An 18021-nucleotide genomic window follows, 5' to 3' on the forward strand; every position below is an offset into this window, starting at 1 on the left:
GTTGATAAAGCCCAAATCTGGCCAGTCTGGTGGCTCAGCTCCTGGGATATGATTATCATCATGGCATCACCCCACTGGGACAAACCAAGAGGGACCAGCCTCATGTGGAACCTGGAGAGGAACAGGTTAAGTCCTTCCAAACCTGGTGAGGAGTCTGACCTAGTTCCTTGAAACTAGAGTGCAACTGAAAAGTATAACTGGTTGCAAATGTGTTTCTTTCTTCATCCAAATTACTTTTGATGCCTTGTGAGACACAGATCATATGGACTCAGATCACAGCTACTAATAAGCTTGACTAATTCAGTATGAAATTTGGGGAGCAGACAAATAATGTGACTTCATTTTATGAAAAGAATGTTTAGGCCTCTAGTTATGAAAGTCTGTGAATACACAGTTGGTGGGGTTACAGCACTCACATCTCCTCTCCACACCCCCTCCCCGTCCCCACCCCCACTGTGTTTAGCACAAAGGCAGGCGCAGGTGCTCGGCAAATGTCAATGTCAAAAAGAGTAAGGGAATGAATTTGAAAAGCTCCTGAAGTCTGATTTCTGCCTACCTGTCTAGTTAGTTGTAGTGTTTCCTGCTGCCCCATCCCAAACACATATAGTTTACACTTTGGCAACATAGCTATTGAGTTTCCTAAAAATCTCTCCTGCTTTCCCACTTTTGTACCTTTGCTGTTACTATACCCACTGCCTGGAATGCTCTTCTCTCACATCCCAGACTAAGAAAAAGTTACTTTTTTCCAAGCCTCTCTCAAAAGCTCCTTCCTTTGTGAAAATTTTACTGATTATCTCAGTAAGATACAAGTCTTTTCACCTTCTGTCATAAAACTCTGAGTCTCCTGGTCATTTGTTATCAACTACCGAATTATACAACTACTTTTGTAGTTAACTTATTATAAGCTTGTGTATAGTAAGCTTCTTGAATAGAGGTACTGGGTCTTGTTACTCTTTATGTGAGTAGCACACAGTTGATAGTAAGTAATTAGTTGCTGAAATAAGTACAGTAATCACTTATGCTAATGATGTACTGTGAACCCCAGCACATTTTTATCATTTTTCTTAATAAAATCTAAATGTTGTTCTCATAACTGGACGTTATTTAAACTCCCAAGTAGATTGGAATTATATCTTTGTCAACATTTTCTTTCTGGTAGGAGATTGGAGCACTCATTAGGACAAAGGGACTCTCCCTTTGTGTTTTGAATGCTCATGGACTTGTTTGCTTCTTTTAGTGGCATCATTAAAATTCACACAGCTTGTGCTCCTCAGAGATCTTTTGAGTATTTTTCCTAAGTATGTACGTGTCATTAAATTCTTAATTTCTTTGATTTTTCATTCCAGGAGCTCTCACCTGCATTGCTAAAAGATGGCATTTCCATCCATTTATCCATTTATAAGTAAGGCAGAGGTCTTCATGGAGACCCTTGGGGCTGTGCTTTCTGCATTTTATTAAACTTTTTTTTTCTACAGATGACCTCTTCTTGACACTTAATGATAAAAGCAAAGTTTCTCTTGCAAAAAAAAAAATTTTAGCTATCACCTACCTCAAGGCCTAAAGAGAGAAGAGATGAAGCACACATTATCCCAGAATTGCGGCTGGATGTGAACTGAAAAGCTTCCCTTTTAAAAGCAGAAATACTGCCATTTGCTTTATTTCCTTAAAACTTCTAGTCCTCCTGAGGAAGGTTGTAGTATCTCATTCAGGAGATTCTAAGATTTAAGACAAAAGAGGTAAAGAGGTAGACAAAAAAGACAAAATTTGGGGTGATCTTTATTCCCACCAGTGCCCAGGTAGCAGTCCTGAATGACAACGTTCCTAGCCTCCTGAAAGCATGATTCCTAAAGCAAATGTTCCTTCAGTCAAGTCCTCACCAGTTTTTATTTTAAACGAAATCTCTTTTTACCAGGCTCCGTCTCTTGCCGATAGCTGACTCCGCCTCTATTCTCTCTCTCACTCTCTCCCCATCTCCCTTCCTACCTTTCTAGTCATATTTCTGTCCTTGTTTTCATTCTCTTTATTCTAATTGATATCATAATATTTGGTCATAAAATACGTCTCCATTTTTGAGGTAATTTCATAGCCTTCCTGTGTTAATTGATGTTTTTCAAAACATCTGTTTCTTATTGAAAACATCTGTTGAGCATCTGCGATCAGCCAGATCCTGGGCTAAGTAAGGCGATATAGTCATAGACAAATCATGGGAAGCCCTGCCTTCATGGAGCTCATATTCTGCTAGAGGTAGCAGTCATTAAATAAATAATAGCATAAATAACTAATCACTAAAAGTGTGTAACAGAGTGGAATCAGAGATAGCCTGACTGAGAAAATGACATGTAAGCTGAATCTTGTCAATGCAAGAATGAATGAGGTATGAAGGGGCTTGGCATGTTCATGGTAAAGAGAGAAGACCAGTGGGAGGGTGGGAAAGAAAGAAAAGAAAAAAAGAGAGAAAGACCAACGTGGTGGGAATGTTTCAAGCCAAGGGAGAGTGATTTGAGGGGAGGAAGGTAGGGACCAGGATATGCAGTGCTACCACAGGCCAGGTTAAGTATTTAGGACTTGATCCTTAAGAAAAATGGAAAAGGTACTGGAAGGTTTTAGATAAGAAAAGGATATGATCAGATTTGATTATTTTAGCAATAACTATGGGGAAATTGAAGATTCAGGGGACCCATAAAAAGGCTACTGCTGTAGCCTAGATATTAGTGATAATGTTTTGGACTGTTAGAAAAGTGGGTATTTTTAAACTGTGCTGTGGACAGAACTCAAAGGACTTAACGCTTCCATCTGAAGAGTTTAGGTCCATCCAGCCTAGAGGCAGAAGGAGAGGCGAAATGACCTCTCATGAAGCATAGGAGGTTAATTCATGATAATAAAGTATAGTATTTCATTATGGAAACATGCAGATAAAAGAAGGACAGACTCTGTCTTACTAGAATGTAAACGCCATGCCATGAAAGAAGGATTTTTTATTTCTTGTTTATTTAGACTCTTGTGTCTCTGCCACTTGGAACAGTGCCTGACACATAACCACTAAATAAATATTTGTGGAATGAATGCCGAGGGCTGTAAGTACAGTACAGAAATTATCTAAGCAAGTTCCCTTGGCCAAGACTCTGATTACAAGAAGAAAACTTCAGATTAAATTTTACCATCACCCCCTCACATTACCTCTCTCAAGAGGCAATGAGATGAAGCTTTGTTTTTGAATCATGGCAAGCTGAGGAATTTAAGCAAACTATCCAGATGGGCTAGAAGAAGAAAGATGGACAAAATGGTTGTTTGCCTGGGAAGCTTGGCTGGGACTAAGGGAAGGTCTTTGCAGCCTAGTGGCTATGCAAGAACCCCACAATGAGAACTGCGGTGAGTCTGAGCGTGTCTGGGTGTGTGGGCTGAATTCCTGGCTTTAATTACAAACAGGAGTTCATCATTGCTTACATCACACATCTACAAGACATATAGATCCCCTCGCCAGGAACACCCAAAAACAAAGGCCTATCTGACTGCAGTCATCTTCCAGCTCTTCCAAACTGAATTTTCCACATTTAAAATGCTGAATCCACTAGTAGGCTTCTGAGAGGAGCCAGCTCATCTGGTGTCTACAGCAGAGGCTGGCAAACTGCCACCTGCAGGACCAGTTAGCCTGCAGCCTGTTATTTATTCTTTAACAGCTTTATTGAGATATAATTCACATACCGTACAGTTACCCTTTTAAAGCGTACATTCAGTGGTTTACAGTATAGTTGGATGAGACTACAGAGGATCTAGGGTAGGAAGGAGAAAACATGACTACCCAGGAGAAATGGATTTTCTGACAATGAAAACAGGATGCAATGGGCAGAGGAAGGGAGCAAATCAGGATGTTCTGGAGCTTAGGGAGGCTACCATATTTTCACCTGAATCATTGTTATAATCCTTCCAAATGTGAGTTCTCCCTATCTTATAATTCTCTCCCAGAGTTCTATTCCTAATATTCATATATTGTTTATCAGACTATCATATATTGTTCATCAGAAACCTCCAGGGATTTCCCACACCAGCAGACCTCTTATTCAGAACCACTCAGCCAGGGTCCCTTGTGATCTGCCACATCTTAATTTTCCAGCGCTCACTTTGTATCGAAGTCACCTAGCTGGCATTTCAGGATTCTGTGCTTTTGCTCATGCTTTCTTTTCTACTTGGAAGGCTTTTCTCTTCTCCAAATCCTAGACACATTTTATGATTGTTATCATGAACTATTTCAAGCATACAGAGAAGAGAATAACATAAGAATATCTGCGCGCTCACCACCAAGCATTGGCACACGTTATCATTTTGCTGTGTTCTTTAGTTTTCAAAAAATATTACACGCTTAGACATTTTTAAAACCTCCTCAAATACAAAGTCTTCTAAGTTAGGCCCCCTTGATGCACCCAATCAGGGTTAAATTCTTCTCTGTGATTTCCTATAGCCCTTTTCTTTATACTTCTTTCATCTGACCTGACCTACCCTTGTAAACTGTCTTCTGTAAGTGTTCATTACTGTTATCATTCCTGTAGAGTGGTACAAAGATTATTTTAGATAGTCAAAGGAAAAGACACTTTAAAAATTTAATTGTGTTTAAAATGCACATTAGAAATATGTAAACACAGTATTTAAAAATATGTATCTAGAATATCAACTCCATGACTTACCAGATATTCTTTATGACATGGCTGCAGTAGGAGAGATACTAGAAAAGTATTGAGTAAATAATGATGTTACAAAAATATGGATTAAATAAAAATACAGTTGACACGGCAAAAATCTTGAAGGTTGTACTCAGATAATTTAGCTTAGAGAATTTAGCTTATAGGAACAGGGATGCAGTTTTATTTTAGTTTTTTTGTATGCCCCAAGTATCCAACTAACTATGAATAGATGCTTATTGATTTGAATTGATTTGTCTCTGGGACGGCGAAATCCTCGCAAGTCATACGGAGCCTCCTAAACCTCTGACAGACCACGTGTCCCCACACTGTCCCCACACTGAGTGTCCCCGGCACATGTGACAGAGACACATGGTGCTTTTTGCCCTCTCCCCTCCCTGTCCATGTGACACGTTGCCCCAAGTGGGGCTTGATAAATATGACGTAATGCTAGTAATAGTCGTCATCTGAAGCAAGGAGGACTCGCAGTTGCCAGAATGCTCTAAGTATCACTTCCACAGACCTAGCTTCCAATCTCAGCAAATTTCAGTTTGTGGGCTGTTTTTAGAGAAATATTTCTCAGTCTTCTTAAAAATCACATTTTTGTGGCATCTTTTCATTATTTTTAACACGGAACCATCTGAAGTCACATTGGCAACTGCATTTGGTCTTAAGACCTGGCAGTGAGGCACCGTTTTGCTGTGCTGCAAGCCTGGTGTGTGATGGTAGCCAGATTATGGCATACGGTTACAAAACTGCTGTCCTGCCTTCCAGCTTCTCCGAGTAAGTGTGACCCTTACACGAGTTTCTCTCTTCCTACCCTAAAATGACCTTATATGCTCTCGGATATCAGAGGATCCTCCTCCTTGTGATGACATCTTTCACTTTGTGTATTTCCTTTCTTATAGCCTGTGTTTTGAGGTGGTGGTTTGTGAGTGTGGGGAGTCCGGGGAACCCCCAAGGCCTCTCAGTCACAAAAGATCAGAATATGTCTGCAGTTGGTTTAACCCCCAAAGCTTTGCTGGTATTGGAATAATTATGCTTCTGAGAGAAGCTCGAGAGGCTTCTGTAGGTGGCTTTAACTTGACTTCTGTTTTCTAATTCCCCCTGCTAAGGCACGGGGCTTCCCTGATCTTAGAACTCCACGCCAGGCCTGGCTTCTGACCAGGGTATATATTGTAACCTTACTACTTTATCGTCCAAATGAGAACGCTGTTGAAAATGAAGCAAGGGGTGCTGGGGGAAAAGACATAAAACCCCCAGGGAAACCGTGATGTTAAGTCAGCACACTTTAAACATTTGAGCCCCTTATCCTCTGCAGTAGAGCCTCTCAAACTGGGGTCTAGATTTCAACTTGAAAGTCTGTGGGGCTTCTTAGGGAATTTAAAGTTCTATGTTTATTTCAATGAAATGCCTGTGTTTGCATTGTTTATGTTGATCTATTGTTTGTCCCTAAGTGGGAGAACTTTTATTGTCCCTGGCAGAAAGAGAATAGAAGCAGACTGCATACATAGTGAAATGTTCAAGCCAAGGGACTGTCAAAGGTCAGCATGGCCTGTACATGAAAACGTGTGGTAGTTCTGAAAGGAAGCAGTGAAACGTGATAGCAGGGTACTGAACTCAAGTGCCTGTGTGGTACGTTCCACCATCTTCATTCTTGTGAGAGGAGATAGAGTTTGAGCAAAACGTCATGTATTAATTACATCAATGATACTAATTTGCATTCAGTTTTGTAAATTTTTAAATCATACATTTGTGTTGATTTTATAAGAGCATCTGGAACTTTCTCACACCCGGGTTTATGTTAGTACCTATTAAAGAAGCGGGACAACAAAAATTTATTGAATTTTGAAGGTCTGCAGGAGTTTTAAAAGTTTAAGAATCAATGCTCCTGGTTAAAGCCAAGTTTTGCTTTTCTTTCTCTGTCTTCCTAATCCAGCTGTGCCCTCTGCTGGTTAGAGTTTCTAATAGAAGTAAAATACTCCCTTTATGGTCCTTTTCCAAATGCATTTGTAGGTTAGCTGTACAGAGGACAGGATAATTTTCCTGTGGAAACAGTGTTGTAAGCAATGGCAGATATTGCAGGATAGCCCACAAAAACCCACACTGGCCTTTTGCCACACCTTCCTTCTCCCTCCTCCACTGCTCTCCTTGCTGGCAAAACAAACAAATCAATCATATCCACTGTCACTGCCACCACCACTTCTCTGTCCCCATCACCACCGAAAGTGGGAGGAGGAGGGGAGGTGATAGTGCTTCAGTCAAATCCAGCATCTTTATTTTTAGGCACCATTTGTACCCCAAAACCCACACCCCTCCTGGAGTCTTGAAGAAAACTTAAAGGTCCCCTTTGCCTCTTTCAGAATCTTGGGACAAACAATCAATCTTGCTTCCTTTTCTCCTGCCCCACGTGTATGTAGTGCCTCCTGGCTCTCCAGGGTCAAAGCCACCTTCCAAGCAAAAGATAGCAAGAAAGAAAACAAAGACCAGAAAAAAATGGAAAGAAAAAAAAACCCTTTGCCCCAAGGTTTTCCCAAACACAGAAGCCAGAAATCTCTCAGATAAAAAAACCAACACATCTTCAAATGTATCTTATTTCCTCCGAGCTTTATAACTTTCCCTCATCAGTCCCTTTCAGGGACTGGCTAGAAGAGGAAGGTTGAGGGCAGAAGCAATCTCAGTCCGCTTGGTGTTTATCATATATCATCAACATTTAAGTGATCAGGTGTTATTCGCACTGTGTGATCCCAAGGGCCCCTCCCCAGTGAGGGTCAGTGACAGTGTGGACCCTGTTGTGTCTAGACAGATATAAATCCCATTTTGAAGGGACTAGGAGAACTCTTTAGAATACTACTGAATCCACTTAAAGTGACAAAAGGGAAAACTTACATGATTTTACAATGTAGAAAAAAGCTGGAAGAACATACAGACGAGTAAAACACTGATGCTGGTTAGAGTGCCTGACTGTGGTGAATTAGTTCATTTGAAATTACCCTAACATTGATATAATGTTGTAAAATTTTATTTAAAATAAATGAAGATGTTCTCGTTTTATCTGTTGCTACATAGTAAACCACTCTAAAACAGCTTAAAACAGCACTTTATTTATTTAAAAAATCAAGTTTATAGAAGCAGAGTAGAAAGTGGTTGCCAGGGACTAGGGGTTGGGGGAAATAGGGAAAGCTTTGTACCTCTCCAAATTTTCAAGGGTAGAAACTTTCAACTACGAGATGAATAAAGTCTGAGGATCTAATGTATAACATGGTAACTGTAGTCGATAACACTGTATTATATAATTGAAATTTGCTGAGAGTAGAACTTAAATGGTCTCACCGCACCCCACCCCCCAAAAGGTAAATATGTGAGGTGAGGGATGGATTAATTGAGGCAAGGGGGGAAGTCCTTTCACAGTGTATAAGCATATCTAATCATCACGTTGTATACTTTAAATATCTTACGATTTTATTTGTCAGGTATACCTCAGTAAAGCTGAAAAATCTAACTCTTTATTAGATCTCACAATTCTGTAGATTGGCTGGGCAGTCCTTGTACAAGTCTTACTTGGAGTCTTTCATGAGTTTGCTGTGACATGGCATTTGAAGCTGATGCTCCTCTCTGTGGTCTCCTTCTGCATGTTTCTTAAGCCCATTCCTTCACTCAACACAGAGGAAGCACTTGGTGCCAGGCACTATCCAGGTGTTGAGATAAAATGTACTGAATAAGGCAAATGAGGGCCAGACCCTCATGGAGCTTACATTCTTAAGTTCTTACACTGCAAAGAATAAGTAAGTAAACACATATGTTAAAAGGTAACGTCGGTGGGTGGGAGGCTACTTTGGAGTGATCAGAGAAGCCCTCTTTGAAGTGACGTTTGAAGACCTGCTGTGCAGATGTCCAGGGCTTGAAAGAACTTGGAGATTGGAAGGAAAACCACAAAGGCCGGCGTGTTTAAGGAGCAGTGAGTGAGGAGAGTGACTAGGTTAGGTCACAGAGGTAGTCAGAGGCCAGGTCATGAGGGGCCCTGGAAGCCATGGGAAGGACTTTGGGTGTCATCTTGGGTAATGGGAAGCAATGGGAGGGTTCTAAGTCATAAATTGTGTTGATTTCCATGTTTAAAAGAACACTCCACTCTCACCTTAGAGAAAGGATTGCAGGGGTCAGCAGTGAAAGCAGGGGGACTAAACAGGCTACTGTAGTAGGTGATGGGGGTTTGGACAAGAGTAGCAGTAATTGTGGGAAGCAGATCACTCATATATTTTGAAGGAATTTCCAATAAGTACTGCTGATGGATTGTGTTCGGGGGATGAAGAGAAAGGAGAAAACAGAGGTCTCACAAGTGTCTCCTCCCGAGCAGCGGAGTGAATGCAGTACAGTTCACTGAGGGGAAGGAGTCTGGTGGAAGAACAGATTTTTTTATTTCGGGAGAAGGCAAGGAGGAAGATCTTAAATTCCACTTGTACGTGTTTAGCTATATCATGCTCCCTTGATAATCTATAATTGAACTGTATAATTTAAGGTTCATCCTCATCTGTGCAAGGATGAGCCATGATACAATAAAAAGTGCCATACTGCCTGGGAGATTAGAGTTAGGGACATGTATTTAAAGTATAAGTTATTTTACTTTTTGAAGAATCAACAGAATACAGTAATCCAATCATAAAGGACAGTCAAATGTGCTTACACATTTTCAAGAAATCAGTCATCTAAATTATTAATAATAAGTAGTTCATTTGTGTCCTTTTTATTTTTAGATTTCAAATATAAGCAATATCATATGGCATTTTTCTTTCTCTTTCTGGCTTCTCTTAGAATGATAATCTCCAGGTCCATCCATGTTGCTGCAGATGGCATTATTTTATTCTTTTTATGGCTGAGTAGCATTCCATTGTGTGTGTGTGTTTATCCAGTCATCTGTTGATGGACATTTAGGTTGCTTCCATATCTTGGCTATTGTAAATAGTGCTGCCATGAACATTGGGGTGCATGTGTCTTTTCAAATTATATTCTTCTCTAGGTATATGCCCAGGAGTGGGATCGCTGGATCATATGGTAACTCTAGTTTTAGTTTTTAAGGAACCTCCATATTGTCCTCCATAGTGGCTGCACCAATTTACATTCCCACCAACCACGTAGGAGGGTTCTAAAGTATAAGTTCTTAAAGTTAGTATCTTTCTGGTTAGAATAATTGCTACCAGTTATTGAGGGGTTTTTATTTGTTTGAACCATATGAAATGGTAGATATTGGCAATTTTAAACTTAAAAATGGCAATGCCATGTGGTTTGTCTCAGTATATACTGGCCATGGAACTATGTGTTTACCTATAAATGAATGAAAATCCACAAAAACCCTTAAGGTAACCTTTTAATAACTTATGATTGATAAATTGGAAGTTTGGAAAGAAGTTAAATAACCTGCCCAAAGTCTGATGACAAGTAAGTAGGCAGGCAAGAATCAAAGCGAGGTCTTTCTGACATAGCATCTGGACTCTTAGCCACAAAGTTACACCACTCAGATGTCCAGCCAGAGTCCTGCTGCCTTCTCCGAAATGTGAACAGCTTCAGATCCAAAAGACAGATATACAGACACAAGAGGGCTTGGTCTGACAGAATGAAGAATTGCTGACTGTCTCCCTCCTCTAGAGAGCCAAGTCCAAGTGGACCTTGCAAGTCAGTATTACATTTTAGAAGTAAATGCAATGAACAGAGAGAAACCAGACAGTGAGTTAACACTATTAAAGGTTGCTGAAAATTTCCCATCAAATTTATTTCTTCAAGAGGTTTCCAGCTTCTCTTCCACATTTATCACCAAAACGCTCTACCAATACATTAAATATAAAATGAGGGATTGTAACCTCAGAGGAAATTTAATGCCACAGGCTGGAGCATGTGACCAGTCAATGAGCTGTGACCACTTTTATCAAATGCCTTATAGCACATCTAATACCATGCTCTCCAGCATTTCTATGCACTATGAAAAGTGGTACCATTAGTGAGTGAGAGTATGGAAATAAGTAAAATACATTATCAATTATAGGGACTTCAAGCTTTCCCCTCTAGAGGTTACATAATTTATAGATTATCTGGATTTCAGTAAAATGAAGAAACTCTTCATTTATTTATTCTAACACTGTGAATCAATTAGGAACTCTGTAAGGACAGAGAATGACTCTGTCCGTTTGATCAGTTAGTAATTAGCTGTGTAAGTCAAAGTTTAAAAAAAGTTTACATGACTAGAAAACTTTCTGTCCGCCCTTGGGAAGGATATTTCCCACAGAGCGCTTTCATTGAGAATGTCAGTGAGAGTCAGCAGTCCTTCATGGTGGTGAATAGCAGAAATAGGCACTTGTCAATTAAATCACGCTCCTGTTAACACAAAATTGAATTCTCAGTTTAATAACCAAATGAATGTGTTCTTCAGTGCTTTACAGATTAGGGGCTGAGTATAGTAGCTAGTTCCCAAATTGGTCCAAAAAATAAGGACAGTACTTACTAATCTCTAAGTTCTCAGCCGCTTGGATAGTATTTTAATAATAGTAAGTCCTGCATCCTCACTGCTTGCCACATATCATGCTGTGTGCTTTACCAACACCTTTTCATTTAAATCTAACAGTCCTATGAGATAGATTATATCTTTGCTTTTGACCAAAGCGTAGAGATGTTAAGTAACTTCCCAAGGTCCAAAAGTAGTGCAGAGCTGGATTTAAACGCAGTTATTTGACCTCAAAACCCATGTATATATAACGGTGGAGCAAATTACTATGACTTTACTCTTAGTAAGGGTAGTAAATGGCAGTGTTTATTTTTAAAGGTGGTCAGAGAGCCTAGAGTCTTGAACCCAGCCTGAAAACTGGCTGTGTGTGCTGGCCTGTTTGGTGATCCTTTGTAGTCTTAAAAAGTTACATATTGAATTTTTTTTCTACAACTCGTTTCACTGAAAAATAATTATTTTGTGGCTGAGATCAATATTTAGTCAATCAAATGTGTATGGTCACTAATAGAGATGGATTATTTAGTGATTTTTCTTGGCTTTGGCAACTATACAAAAAAACACATAGTAAGAAAGAATTGTGGCAGGACAACCCATCAAAGCATTAATTTCTAGGTGTTCCCTCGTCCCTCCCTAGACACTCGTCTAGGTGTTTCCCAGACTGTCCAGATGAATAGCCATGTGTCATAAGAAAATCAAGATGACAAATATTCAACCATTAGCTTTCAAAAAAGCCACTGACTGAGGCCTACATGGAAAGATTCAGGTACATTCAGACTGACCGTTTGCTCGCAGAGATGAGCTGAAGGATGCTCTCAGCTTGAGGAGAACAGTGGGAGAAGCAGGCAACAGGGGCAAGAAGGCACATGGGAAAAAAACCCCGAGCCCTCTCCAGAGCCTCCCTGGTGATCTCCCAGAGCCAGGGCGCCACTGAGAAGCTGAGGCAGAGCGGAGTTGGTCCTCTTGTCATTCTGCAGGCTCCGCTGTCTATCACTTGTCCAGTTTGAAGTGTTGCTTGCCATTGTCAGGAATCTTTCTATATTCTGATTGATCATCTCTTGGGAATGTCCCTCATCGAACAGCTCAGGACACTTATAAACACCATTTTGCTTCTTCTGCCCTCAGATTGGAGAGTAGAAGACTTGTAGTCCTGGATGGGGGACAGTGGAGAAGGTCTGGACACTTTCTGGGGCAATGTTGGTGACAGCTTTCTTTAGTCCAAAGAAAGCAGGATTATTTGGAATCAATGTGAAATCATCCATTGAGCCGGGATAGCAGAGGAGCCCACTACCCCGTTACAACATTAAGATGTGTCTCGTCTCAGGCAGAGAACGTTAGAGCTGGAAGAGAACTTGGAGACCGTCTGGTCCTACCCTCCTCATAGCACAGGAGGCCCAGAGAGGAGACCTGACTTTTTTAAGGTCAAACTGCTGGCTTTTAAGTAGTGGCTTAGCCAGAGCCAGAAATAAGATGTCCTGAGTGAGTTTAATTCCCTCTCCACTGCACAGCACAGGCAAAACCTGGTGTGGGGGCTCTTTCTTTAGTGGCAGATTTTTCTCTGATCCTCCCTCAAGTCCTAAGTTGAATGGAGGACCCAGTTCCTAAGTCCTTAGAAGCCCAAATTCAATAGCTCAACAGTGATGCCAAACTTAAGGTTTTTTGTTGGATTAAGTTACTTTATTGCCTAAAGATATAGTGAAGAGATTTTTTAAATAAGTGGGAGAGCCATGACTGCTTATAAACAGTGTCGCTTTCATAGAGACTCTACAAGACTGCTCACGTGTGCCTGGGTGCTCAGGTGGCCCGATGCGCTCAACTACGTTGAACAAAGTCCAAGCTTCTTTCCTTGGGATAAATGAGGAACTGACCTTCTTTATAGCTATGCCTGTGTCTTCTCCTCATTCTTCCATGAATACTTGTCAATGGAATTTTTACAGATGGAGAAGGAGGTTTTTGTCCTATCACCCAGCATTTCTCTATCATGATCACTTTGTAATTTATACTCCCCCAAACAACTGACCTCTGGTTATTTCAGTGACTTCGCACCACTCACCATTGTTACACCAACAAAACTCATCAGGGTGCACTTTCTACATTTGCTCTTCATGAACGTCTGTTCCCTTTATAGGTTTTTATGTCTTTAGAAACTTTTTCTTTTAGAAAAATACTAGTCTTGTGCACCACTTTATGTATGTGAGTGTATTTAAATAGTTTCTTTTTTTTTTTTGTAGCAGATCGAAAACTTTAAAGACTTCTCTTAGAGAGGTATTGATGGAGCCTTCAAATAAGTGTTTATAGGACACAGGAATAGCGAGATGTTAACCAGTCAAAATGTTTCTCACAAATATTAAGTTGACTTCCAACTAACATTTTATACTCTTATGAACATTTCACACATTGTTCCTGTTCAACCAACTTCAGAAGTTCATGGAAAAGTTGAGTGGTAGATTGGGTAATAGGGTAACACAATGGGAGCCTTTTTTCCAAGGCTGGCATGTGGATAAAGTACCTGCAAATCATAAAAAGAAACAAAACAGCTTTAAGAACAAGACTTTTTCACACTGTTCACATCAGTATGTGCGCACTTACTGGTGTCGGAGTGTTAGGTGTGGGAGTCTAACCCAGAGACTCCACCAACATTTTTAACCCTCCAGCCTCCCGCATTTGTGACCAAGAAGATCTCTGGTATGTGTGCCTTTCAGCTCACTGGAGCACTTTACTTCAGCAAAGAAAGTGAATTGCATTAATAATGCATCAGTTATCAAAGCATTAATAAGCAAGCCAGGACTGGCCTTACCACAGTGTGAGCTGAGGCTCCTGCCTCTTGTATTCGCAAGCCATACACAGCATGGAGTTGAAATGGGTCAAGCTGGGGTGACCACTAAGGCCAAGTCAAGAGGGAAGAGGAGGGTTTGTCCCCATAGCCTCACTAAAACTACAGTGGACCCTTGAACAACCTGGGTGTGAACTGCACGAGTCCACTTATACCTGGAATTTTTCAATAAATATACAAAAATATACATGTAGAACATCATGTGCAAGACTAGTATGGAAGTGGATAGCCCATCTGTATGAGGCGTAAGATGAGTGATGTTTAGTGTAAAATTAATAACGTGTTAGTTTTCTTATTACTGTTTTATAACTTCGCTTTATAATAAAAGAATTACGTACCATACAGTATCCTTCTCCCTCTTGTACCTGGAGAAACTGGGTATCAGGCTATCATCACAGGTAAGTGTTGTGGTTTTTTTTTCTAAGGTAACAATGTTTCCAATACTATATTATGAATATGATTATAATACTATATACCATACAATTTTATAACAGTGTATTCATTATTGTATTCTACCATGAAGCAATCATATTGCTGTTTCTTTGTTATCATGCATGAATTATTATAAATAAATGTGAATTTCTCTTTCACATTATCTTTTCATTTTTGATTCTAGTGTTAGTAATGCGTGCGATATCTGTGATGTTTTGTATCATGTAAGACAATATTGATGTAGGTACTGATAGATGGTTCATCTTTTAAAGGCAATGTAAACTTACTGTATCAATTAATACAGTGCAGTACTCTGAATATGTTTTCTCTTCCTTATGATTTTCTTAATAATGTTGACTTTTCTCTAGCTGCCTTTATTGTAAGAATACAGTATATAACACATATACAAAAATACTTGTTAATAAACTGTTCATGGCATCAGTATAGCTTCTGGTCAACAGTACGCTACTAGTAGTGCAATTTGGGGGGAGTCAAAAGTTATACGTGGATTTTCAACTGGGTGGGGGTTGGCGCCCCCCAACCACAACATTGTTCATGGGTCAGCTGTATAGGGAAGGCCAGGGAGGAGACAAAAGTTAAGGATATCTTTAGCCAGCCCCTTGGATGTTTTTAAAGATCCCTTCTCAACCCTGGGTGCACATTAGAATCACCTGGGGAGTGGTTTTTTTTTTAATGTCATTACCCCACCCCAGACAAACTGAACAGAATTTCTACATGTGAGACCTGGGTATCAGTGTTTTTTAATAGTCACTCTGCTGATTCTAATGCGTGGCAGGTTGAAAATCACGTGTGTAAAAACAAGGATCACAAACCTAAATGCCCACAGATAACATAATAGGAGGAAGGGTAAGAGTAAGGACAGAGAGAAGGTCAGTGGCAAACTAAACAGTACATAATCCACCTAAAAAGGTAGCTGTTTTTGCGCTGCAGCCAACTGTTGCCATGTAAGGGTGTGATGCTGTTCTTGCCATTGTTCAGATTTTTAAAAGTACAACTAATTTTTAAAAATTGCTTTGTGTGATCCATGCTACAATATGGATGAACCTTGAAAACATCATGCTAAGTAAAAGAAGCCAAACACAAAGGCCCTATGTTGCATGATTCCATGTGTATGAAATGTCCAGGATAGGCAAATCCACAGAGACAGAAAGTAGATTAGTGGTTGCCAGGGGCTGGGGTGTGACTGCTTCACCGGTACCAGGTTTCTTTGTGGGTGATGAAAGCATTCTGCAATTAGACAGTGGTGATCGTTGTAAAACATTGTGAAATGTATTAAAAGCCACTGAACTGCATATTTTAAAATGTTTAATGGTGAATTTCATGCTGTATGAATTTTACCTCAAAATAGTGAAGAAGAAATTGGGTTGTGTGGAACAACTCAGAGTGGGCCAAACAAAACCCTTGTATGGGAGCCAGAATGGAACCTTTAGTATAAAACCACGTAAAGGAAAAACAGGGTGTACAAACTGGACTGAAAAAAAATTTTAAATCTAAGGCCACAATATATGCCTCCACATCCTTATATATGTCTCCATCCAAACTGGTAGCAAAGCAATGCCTGCTGCACCCTTTTCATCTTAAATCAGACACAACCTGGGTTTTCTCCTTGAAAGGTGCCAGTGCAGGGCGGCACCGTTAAGTGCACCTGGCTTTGCCAGCCTATAAATAGAAGTAGGAACCCCTGAGGTGCAGAACAAGCAGGCTGATGAAACAAATGCTCGCTACTGCTCTTTCATACTGTTTTGTTCCTGAGAGTAAGAGAGGGGTAAATGAAACAACAAAACAACATATCCCTGATAACTGCATTCATTGTTCCTCCTTTTTCAGTTGTTTTTCTTTCCCAGTGACTCAGGTAATTCACAGTCCATAATACATCATCTCCTTCAGTAGGGTTTGTTAAGCTTAATCACTCACAGCATGTTAAAAGCATTAATAGTTCTGTGAGATAGAGGCTGGCTGCAATAAAGACACTGACTGAGAAACACTTCTTCAAATAGAGCTTGATTTCCACCAGTCTTTTCTGGCCTGGGAACATACTTCAAATGGCAGTGGTTCTTAGAGCCTTCCTCTCCCCTACCCCTCATCCTACCTTACCACGGTAAGGTAACTATTTTATCAGAGTAAAATATTATTAAAAACAAAAATAGAATTTCCCATCATCACTTGATCTTCTAAATATTGGGCCATGTGGTAGTTTTGCATGAAAATCAGAAATGAGTGGATTCAGACTTTGTCTTACCTGAATTCTTCTCTGTAGTCATTCCTAATGTACTCCGCCAAAGTCTTGCTGTGCTGCAGGCAGCTCTTGAGGATGTAAAACTGCTGGTACAGCAGAACTGCTTGGCCAGGGCTTAGCAGCTGATATGAAGCTGAAAGCCCCTTCACCACTTGTTTCACAATACTGGCCACAAAAGTAATCTAGACAAGGAAGATGCAGTTACATGGAGGCCGCATGCCACCTGTAAGAGACCTACTTCAGCTGGAATCTCAACTTTAAGTCTAGGCGAAAGTCCTCAGCACCCTTATGAACCAGTGTCCTTGCACTTTTTCTCACTCAAATGGCACTGGGAAAGCACCAGACCATAGACCATTTGGGTTTACCAACTGTCCCCCTTCAAGCAGGCTCATAGCTAGTACTGACTGGCAAAAAAGTTTGGCTCCAAAGTGGAAGGAGAACATTAGAAGCAGGTGTGGGGATGAAAAGGGAGCTCAGAAAGACCTGTGGCCTCCTCCCGTAGGGAAAAGGGTTTCTCTTCTATTCTCCTGTTAAGAGCAAACGGGGTCTCTTTCGCTCCCTCGGCCTCGGAGATGGCCCACATTCTGTCTGTGAAGTGTGTATCTACTTTACTTTAACCTGAGCACTCAACCCCCACACCTTGTGGCCTTTCTGTCGCCTTCTGAAACAGCCTACACTCTATGTAGTATGAATCTTTCTAAATAAATCTACCTTTACTCATTAAAAAAAAAACAACAAATGGCCCACGGAGATCAACTGCCTGTGACTTTTAAAGAAGGATCTTACAAGGCAGTGCTTCTCAAAATTTAGCATGCATAAAAAACACCTAGACAACTCACAAAACATGCAGAATCCTGGGTCCTACCTCCTGATACTTATCATAAACAGTTCTGATGAGTTTGTTCCCTGGTCCACACCTGAGAAACACAAAGTGAGAAGGCAAAGAAAGCCAGGCCTGACACAAGCAAGTGATGTTGGTGTCACTGTTAGCTGGGGCTTTCGTCAAGAGCACTTCTGCTGTTATTTCTCGGGGGGAATTAAAATAACAAGCAAATAATATAAAACAAAAACAATGGATTCCACAAGTCTTTTTTGGTGTGGGGGAGTGCATTTTCAAACTACTATCTATAAATTTAGGCTACTGTAAAAAACAGAAAGGAATGAAGTGCCCTTTCAGGCTGTAACCAGCGGGTCATTCTGTACGCCCATTAAATTAGTACCAATAAATGTGTTGCCTTTTATACTGATGTTGCTACTGACCCTTCCTAGGTAGGGCAGGAGATTCAAAGTGAAATTTCCCCCGTCCAGATCCACGTACACATATTGACTAAATACTGTG

At 40.4% G+C, this 18021-nt stretch overlaps 2 protein-coding genes across 4 annotated transcripts in view; one reads left to right on the forward strand and one right to left on the reverse strand.

Moving 5' to 3' along the window:
• The window catches only part of XPOT (exportin for tRNA), a 134482-nt gene that overhangs the window by 14038 nt on the left and 102423 nt on the right, over nt 1–18021 (forward strand). The window lies entirely within an intron of this gene.
• Nucleotides 13429–18021, reverse strand: part of C12H12orf56 (chromosome 12 C12orf56 homolog) — a 67619-nt gene continuing 63026 nt past the window's right edge. For 2 of the 3 annotated variants that reach the window (XM_072973008.1, XM_006205906.4), the window contains 2 exons: nt 16686–16864; nt 13429–13669 (listed from right to left, as the gene is read on the reverse strand). In XM_072973008.1, the coding sequence (XP_072829109.1) occupies nt 13540–13669; nt 16686–16864 (309 nt within the window). In that variant the 3' untranslated portion in view covers nt 13429–13539. Of the gene's footprint in view, nt 13670–14331; nt 14414–16685; nt 16865–18021 lie in introns of all 3 variants that reach the window. The other variant, XR_012078416.1, reaches the window with a different exon arrangement.

This window comes from Vicugna pacos, chromosome 12 (genome assembly GCF_048564905.1).
Source record: "Vicugna pacos chromosome 12, VicPac4, whole genome shotgun sequence".
In the NCBI taxonomy this organism is placed as follows: Eukaryota; Metazoa; Chordata; class Mammalia; order Artiodactyla; family Camelidae; genus Vicugna; species Vicugna pacos.